This window comes from Mobula hypostoma, chromosome 24, assembly GCF_963921235.1.
Source record: "Mobula hypostoma chromosome 24, sMobHyp1.1, whole genome shotgun sequence".
NCBI classification, from domain to species: Eukaryota; Metazoa; Chordata; class Chondrichthyes; order Myliobatiformes; family Myliobatidae; genus Mobula; species Mobula hypostoma.
This window is the reverse complement of record NC_086120.1, coordinates 26439929-26448483: the sequence shown is the minus strand read 5'-3', so window position 1 is coordinate 26448483 and position 8555 is coordinate 26439929. Positions and strand designations below refer to the sequence as shown.

The window sequence follows — 8555 nt, the reverse complement described above, 5'->3', positions numbered from 1 at the left end:
TAAAGGAGTGAGTATAGTGGGATTAAGGAAGTACTGGGCAGTCGATGGGTGATTGAGGAAGGGACCCACAGGGGATTGAGATGGCAATGGGGATTGAGGGGGATTGGAGAGAAGTAGGAATAAGTATTCCAGGAGGGGGAAATGAGAAATGAAATAGGATTGGGAACTGAGGGAGCAGGCAATGAGAATTGGGATGGAAATGGAATGGAGGGAGGAGCGATGGGAATTAACATAAAAATGAGAATTGAGGGAGAGGGTAATGGAAATTGGAATAGAGGGAGGGGCAATGGGAATGAAGATTGAGGGAGTGGGCAATAGGGATTGAATGGGAATGAAGATTGAGGGAGTGGGAAATGGGGATTTAGGTGGGCATTAGGATTGAGGGGGCTCAGAGCTGTCCTTCCCGCCATCGCCACTGGGGGGCGGGAACGGGCAATGGGCCTTGGGTTTGCGCTGAAGCCTGAAGCTTCGTAGGGAACCAACCCGTGTCCAGCGCAGGGAATACCCTCACCGCCCAACCCGAGACCTTGCTCGGATACGATGAGGCCTGCTCGCTGCCTCGGGATGTGCCCGGAGCGGGAGCGGTCCGAGCGCCAGAAGCAGGGTCGGCTGCACCGGCTGGAGCTGGTGACGGGTGCAGCGGTGAAGGAGTGGAGGCGGCCGGCGGCGGGTTGCGAGGCGGTGGCCCCGGCGGAGCTGCGGCCGCTCGCCGTGCTGCTGCAGACGGTGAGGCACCTAATGGAGAAGGTGGTGCCGCGGGCCGAGCTCGGCCCCGAGCCCGAGCCCTGGCCCGTGGTCCACGACTTCGTGATGGACCGGCTTCGCAGCGTCCGCCAGGACCTGGCCGCCCAGCGGCTCGGGGGAGACGCGGCCGCCGCCATCCTCGAGCAGAGTCTCCGCTTCCTGCTCACCGGCCCGCTGTGGCTCGGCCGCCCGCCGTCCTACCACCCGCGGCCTAGGGAACCCGGCTCCATCGATGCCCAGGTGCGCGAGTGCTTCAGCCGCCTACTCGCCACGTACAGCGAGGGCGAGCATAAAAACCAGGCGGAGTTCGAGGCCCTAGCACTGCTGTACGACCTGGGTACGTGGAGGGAAGAGTGGTGGGGGTGGTGGTGGTGGTCTAGAGACAGCACAGAACAGGCCCTTCAGCCCATCCCCTTGATGCCGACCAAGATGCCTATTCAAGCACATTTACCCGCGATTGGTTCATAACCTAAACCTTTCGTATCGGTGTACCTGTCAACTGTCTTTTAAAAGTTATTAGTTTACCTAGGACACTAATAAACACTAGGAAAAAGACAGAACTTTCATCCTAACTGAAAGTGATGAAAGCACTGATTTCATATACCTCTGCTGGATCACCTCTCAGTCTCCTATGCTCCAGGAAAAAGGTTTTAGCCTGCCAAAGCTCTCCTGTCCTAGCAGCATCCTTGTAAATCTTTTCTGCACTTTTTCCAGTTTAATAGCGTCTTCCCTATAGCATAGAAAGCCTACAGCACAATACAGGCCCTTCAGCCCACGAAGCTGTGTCGAACATGTCCTTACTTGAGAAATTACCTAGGGTTACCCATAGCCCTCTATTTTTTCTGAGCTCCATATACCTGTCCAGGAGTCTCTTAAAAGACCCTATCGTATCTGCCTCCACCACCGTTGCTGGCAGCCCATTCCACACACTCACCACTCTCTGTGTAAAAGAAACTTAGCCTTGATATCTCCTCTGTACCTACTTCCAAACACCTTAAAACTGTGCCCTCTCGTGCTAGCCATTTCAGCCCTGGGAAAAACCCTCTGACTATCCATATGATCAATGCCTCTCATCATCTTATACACTTCTATCAGGTCACCTCTCATCCTCCGTCGCTCCAAGGAAAAAAGGCGGAGCTCACCCAACCTATTCTCATAAGGCTCCCCAATCCAGGCAACATTCTTGTAAATCTCTTCTGCACCCTTTCTATGGTTTCCACATCCTACCTATAGTGAGGCGACCAGAATTGAGCACAGTACCCCCAAGTAGGGTCTGACCAGGGTCCTATACAGCTGCAAATCTCTGTCGATCTTCCTATGTGTTAAGATGTCAGCAACTCCTCTGCTGTAATGTGGTCTATGCCCAATGCCCATTAACTTTCTCTAATTCCCAAATCTTCACATCTTTTCTCCAGGGTAAAAACAGAGGAGAAATATACATTGAAGACCTTGCCATCTTGTGTCATTGCACACATGGATGTCCTGTGTTTTTTTGAGGGTCCCATTCTCTTTCTGGTAACTTTTTCTCTAAATATACTTATAAAATCTCTTTGGATTCTTGTAGTCTTCTTTGCCAAAGCTGTCTCATGCCCCCTTTTTGCTCTCCTGATTTCCCTTTTGAGTTTACTCCTGCAACCCCTATTCTTCTTCACGGATTTGCTTGATCCCAGCTGCCCGTACCTGACCCTTGCCTCCTTTATCCTGGCCAGGGCTTCGGTATCTTGTATGATCCAGGGTTCCTTGCTTGTGGCCCTTCACTCTTAAGAGGAACATGCAGGCCTTGAGTTCTCACTTTCTCACTTTTAAAAAGCTTCCACTTGCCTGTGGTCTCTTTGCCCACAAACATGCTGCTCCAATCAACCTTGGCAAGCTACTTTCTCATACCTTCCAAATTCCTCTTGTCCCAGTTTAGACCTGAACATGTGAAAGAGTTCTGTCCCTTTCATAGCTTAATGGTATAATTCTGCTCTTATGTATCTGGTCTTTCCATAGCTACTTTAAAACTGATCAATAATCCCTCATTGGTCATCTCAATCATTTGCCCCACCCTATTATCCAAGCTTTGCCCTCTCCCTGGTGGGAGCCTCTATAAACTCGGTGGCCATTTTATTAGGTTCCTTCTGTGCGTAATAAGTGGCCTCTGGGTATATGTTTGTGGTCTTCTGCTGCTGTAGCCCGTTTATGTTCAGGTTTGATATAGTGTGAGTTCAGCAATGCTCTTCTACACACCAATGCTGGAAAGCATGGTTATTTGAGTTAGCGTCACCTTTCTCTCAACTTGAACCTGTCTGGCCATTCTCCTCTGACCTCTCAATAACAGGGCATTTTTGCCCACAGAACTGCTGCTCACTGGGTGATTTTTTAAAATTTTTGCACCATTCTCTGTAAACTCTTAAGAGACTGTTGTGCGTGAAAATCCCGGGAGTTCAGCAGTTTGTGAGATGCACAAACCACCCCGTCTGACACCAACAGTCATGTCACGGTCAAAGTCACTTAGATCGCATTTGTTCTCCGTTCTGATGTGTGGTCTGAACATCTGAACCTCTGAACCTCTAGACCATGCGTTGAGTTGCTGTCACGGTAGTGTAGCGGTTAGCATGACGCTATTACAGCTCAGGGCATTGCTGAGTTCAATTCCAACACGATTCTGTAGGGAGACTACGTCCTCCCTGTGAAATGTGTGGGTTCTCCCTGGTGCTCTGGTTTCCTCCAACAGTCCAGAGACATACCAGGTAGATTAATTGATCATTGTAAATTGTCGCACGATTAGGTTAGGGTTAATTGGGGCTGCTGGGATCGGTGGCTCAAAGGGCCAATTCTGTGCCGTATTGTTAAATAAATAAATAAGATTGGCTGATTAGATTTTTGCATTAATGAGCCGCATGTACAGGTATACCTAATAAAATGGCAATTCAGTGCATATTGCCTGGGGAAACTTTCCAGAGCACACTTACATTCCACCCATCTATGCCCTGAACTTAATAGCAGTCCCAGCCTATGGTAGGAAATTTAAAATCCCCTACTATGACAAGCCCATCTGCACAATCTCCCTGCATGTTTGTTTTTTGAATTCCCATTAACTAATTGCGGCCCATGCAATAACCCCAAGTGACCAGCCCCTTCTCATTTCTCAGCTCCATCATAAAGCCTCACTGGATGATCCTTCAATAATTTCATCTCTCTCTCTACTGCCGTGATGTTCCCCTTTAGCAAAAATGCAATGCTCCTACAGTCTGTGTTGAGGGGAGGGAGTGGGCAGGTGGGTGAGTGGTTGTAGGGGAGGAGGGATGTGTATGTAGAAAGGAGGGCAGGGAGGGGAGATGGGTGGGGGTGTGATAAACAGCATGCAGGTTGGTGGGAGTTGTGGAGAGGGAGGGGGTGGGGTCGACAGTATGAGGAGGGGTAGTAGGGGATTGGTGCGGGGGGGGTGTGTGTGCAAGGAATGTAGATGGGGGTTATTTCAGATGTGAGTCATGGGGGTGTGGTGAGGAAGGGAGAATGGAAAATGAAATAAAACATTTCAGAAATCTAAAATAAATCCAGAAAATTCAGGAAACACTCAGCAGGTCGGGCAGCATCTATGGAGAGAGAAACAGTTAACATTTCAGGTCAAAGACATGGTAGGGTGAGTAGAAGCGGACTTGTGGAGGGATTGAGAGGAAGGGTCAGTGGGTGAGATGTGAGCCCAGACTCCCTGGGGAGGGGGTGGAGAGGAAGGAAGCAATTGGGAGGGGAGGAGTGGGGTAGGGAGGGGTTGTTGGTAGAGATGTGAGCCTAGAGCCCCTCTGGCACAGTGTGCACAGACTCTGTCTTGCGTCCCCAGGATCGGATAAAGCTTTGCATCGTGCCTTGCAGTTGCCTGTCCGCATCCAAGACTCGCCTGAGATGAAGTTGGCGTTTTCCATTAACCACGCCTTGGCCGAGGGGAACTACGTGCGCTGCCTGCGCGTGGTGCGTCGCCTGCCCTTCCTGGAGAGCTGTGCCATCTATCGACACATCTCGATGCTCCGACACCGACTGCTTTGTGCATTTAGCCACGGTTATAGTTGCCGCAACTGTCGCTACCCTCTCTGGACTCTGGTGGAGCTGCTGGCCGTGGACTCTCAGGACATCGCCGCTGACCTCTGCCAACAACATGGTCAGCAGGTGACGGGTGACTGGGTCTGTTTCCAGAAGAGCAGCTACAGGGACCCTGACACTAATCCTGGACTCATTGAGCTGGAGCTGGTAACCAGAAAGCAAGGAAACAGGACAAGGTCAAGCATTATCCAAGGCCACAGAGTGACAGTGACTGAGCTCTGAGTAAGCAGGGCTCGTCACCTGCTGGCCTTTCGACCAGCCCTAGACAGGGAGGGTTCTTACCTACTTTCATCCACTCTGTCGCTATGATGGGTGTGGTAAGGGAGGACATTACAATCAGATGAACTGTGCTAAACATTGTATCATTTCTTAATGCATGTATGCATTCCTAAATGACAATAAAAGAGGACTGAGTGTTCTCATAACCTAATCTAAACCCAGACTGACGAGACCAAGGGGATGCCCTCTCTAAGGAAACTTGGTCTGAGTCTAATTTGTGCTATCCGTCTGCTGGGGTGTTTGAAGGCACATTTTAGGTGGAACTTTAGTTTCTGTCCAGTCCTGTTTGGGAGATGTTTGACGGGACAATACATAGTGAGCTGTCCTCCATGTCTGACTCAAGTTGACCCTTGCTGGGGGTATTTGACTGCTCATCCAAACTCTTTCATATCTGTTCTTGGAGTGTATGATGCTGGCGGAAATAGAACTTGCCTTTTTCTCTTGCAGTGCCGGATGTTTACTTGCTTTTGTGGGATGTGGACTTTTATTGACTTGGAACCATTATCTGAGTTTGCATCTCCCTTGAGAAGGGAGCTGGTTGCTATATGTGTACTGCCTTATCTCTCCCCAAGCCACTCTCTATCTTCCTCTCTCTGAGCTTTCTGTGTCATAAATTTTGTGTCATCCTTTTGTTTATAAGGAATTGTAGATTAAAAGTATTTTCAGTTAACATTTGTTTCCTTTGCTGTACTCTGTGATGTTAATGGTGAAAACCAACTCCTCTGCTTGATGAGGTGTCGCTTGAAACCTGACCTGGAGAAGACAGCTAGTGAAAAATATAAATGTGTGGGACACTGGTAGATCTACTGCCTCACAGCTGAAGCAGCCCAGGTAAAATTCTGATCTCCAGTGTTGTGTGGAGTTTACATCTCCTTGCAATTGCTTGGGTTTCGTTTGGGTGCTGAGATTTTTCTCCTGCGTTCTGAAAATGTGTGGGTTGGTAGGTTAACTGGTGTCAATAGGTTATCCCTCATGTGTAGGTGAATGGGAGAATCAGTGTAGTAGGGCTAGTTTATGGGAATGTGTGGTGAATAAAATGGATTAGGTTAGGGTTAATGCAACAATAGATGCCTGATGGTTTGCATAGATTTGATGAGCCAAAGACCCTGATCCTGTGCTCTTTCTCCTAAATGAAAAACTCTTACATCCCAGGGTCAGTTGAATATTCGAAAGCCAATGATGTACTTTACTGGTGCAGTCCTTGTTGAAATCTGTAAAATACACTAACTTTTCATAGACTAGAATCATAGAAAATTTCTACTGTAGGCTGCCAGGTGCAACATAGTAAACGTGTTGTTCAAAAAGAGCTGATTCAGCATAACCATCTTTAGACACTACGCCCGTACCCCTCTGCAGGCCATATCATGGTACTGTTCAAGTTTCTTTTCTGCCTATCCCACCTTTTTAGGCAGTGACTGTCAATCTCATACCACGCTCTGAATGAAAGGATCTCCCCTCTCAACACACCAATTACTTTAAATCTATGGCTCTTGCTTTTAGACCCCTCTGCTATTGAAAATAGATCCTTTCTATTCACTATGCCTAGGCTCTTATTAATTTTCAATACCTTGGCCATCACTGTTGCACGGAAAGTCACTCCGCCTCTTTCCAACAAAGCCGCATTGTTTCTGTCCTGGCGACATCTTCATAAATCTCCACTACAAACTCTCCATTGCAATTTTCTGTAATGGCATATGCCGAAGTAAAGCTTCGTGTTGTATGCAGTTCCAGCATCTCCTCCTTGCTAATAAAAAGTTTCTTTTTCAGTTATGTTATTGACCTGTCCTGCTAATTTTAAAGATATGGACGCATAAACCCTAGGGTTCTCATTAAGAACACTCAATGTCAGTAAGAGCAAAGAGTTGATTGTGGATTTTTGGAAGGGGAAGACGGGAGAACAACATACTGTACTAGTCCTCATCAAGGTCTGCAATGGAAAGGGTGAACAGCTTCAGGTTTCTGGGTGTCAGCATCTCTGAGGATCTATCCGGGCCCAACATTAATGCAATTATGAGGTAGGCACGGCAGCAGCTATATTTCACTTGGAGTTTGAGGAGATTTGCTATGTCACCAAAGACACGTGCAAGTTTCTACCGATGCGCCATGGAGAGCATTCTGGCTGGCTGCATGACAGCCTGGTATGGAGGCTCCAGTGCACAGGATCAGAATAAAAACTCTATAGGGTTGTAAGCTAAGCAAGTTCCATCGTGACCACCATCGAGGATGCCTTCAAAAGGCAATGTCTCAACAAGGCGGCATCCATCAGTAAAGACATTTCACCATCCAGGACGGATCCTTTTCTCATTACTGCAATCAGAGAGGAGTACAGGAGCCTGAAGATACACACTCAATATTTTGAGAATATACTTTCCCCTTCTCTGTGGTCAGATTTCTGAACAGTCCATGAACATGACCTCACTGTATTGTTCTTTTTTTTACACGACTTATTTTTTATCATTCTAACTTACGGTAATTGTTTATGAATTGTACTGTACTGCTGCTGCAAAACAACAAATTTCACAACACGTCAACGATAATAAACCTGTTTTTGATTCCCCCAGTTCCTCTACACTATTTAATATTCTCCCATTTATTATATATTCCATGTTGCGTCTCCCCAATGAATTATTTCACTCTTCTGGATTAAGTTTATCCAGAAGGCTGTTTTTTTTGTCCAGGGGAATCAGACTGTCCACACCTACCCATCTGACCAATTTTTATGTCACCTACAAACTTCTTTATTGTGCCCCCAGCAGATCTAAATCCAGTACGTTACTAAAGCTGAGGGATTCAGTACTCCACCCTGGAGAAGCTCAGTGGTGTGTGCATTCCATTCACAAAATCACCTGTTAAATCACTTTTAGTGTCCTGATTTTAGATCCAGTTTGCCATTCTCTGGAATCCTAAGAGCTTTTACCTTTGTGATCCTTTCAAAAGCTCTGATAAAATGCATGTAGAGTACATCGAACACCCTGCCCTCACAACACTGTTACTACTTTCTAATTCTGACTGAGTCTAATTGGTCCAAAATGTGAGAATGTACAGAAATAGAATTATGAACAGACAATGCAGGAAATAGAGAGACAAGCTGAACCAGCATTCCAGGATATTCTCCAGCTCCACAAGTGCTGTGTGTCTTGCAGAGTGTTTCCAACAATATCTTTTAATTGCTGATTTCCAGCAGCTGCAGTCATTTCGCTTTTAACTATTACAGAATTTAAATCCAGGTAACAAAATCCCTCTGCACCCCAATGCAGATTTAGAGATACAGCATGGCAACAGGCTTTTCTATCCCAATGAGACCACATCGCCCAATTAACCTAGTAATGTGTATATCTTTGGAAAGTGGGAGGAACCCGGAGGAAACCCGTGTGGCCACGGGGAGAACATACAAACTCCTTACAGAGAATGACAGGAATTGAACCAGGGTCTGTAACAGTGTTATTCTAACC

At 47.2% G+C, this 8555-nt stretch overlaps 1 protein-coding gene across 1 annotated transcript; it reads left to right on the top strand.

The window, feature by feature from the left end:
* Positions 1-454: 454 nt before the first annotated feature.
* sac3d1 (SAC3 domain containing 1) lies at positions 455-5883 on the top strand. The gene is made up of 2 exons (XM_063032712.1): positions 455-1081; positions 4568-5883. Exons 1-2 carry the CDS (start codon positions 541-543, stop codon positions 5044-5046), a joined length of 1020 nt encoding a protein of 339 aa, XP_062888782.1. The 5' UTR covers positions 455-540; the 3' UTR covers positions 5047-5883.
* The last annotated feature ends 2672 nt before the right edge of the window (positions 5884-8555 follow it).

Bases quoted from the DNA above. Each gene is read 5' to 3' on its own strand.
- sac3d1 (XM_063032712.1), top strand. From the start codon at position 541: ATGAGGCCTGCTCGCTGCCTCGGGATGTGCCCGGAGCGGGAGCGGTCC. The intron at 1,082-4,567 runs GTACGTGGAGGG...TTGCGTCCCCAG, and splicing joins AGCACTGCTGTACGACCTGG to GATCGGATAAAGCTTTGCAT.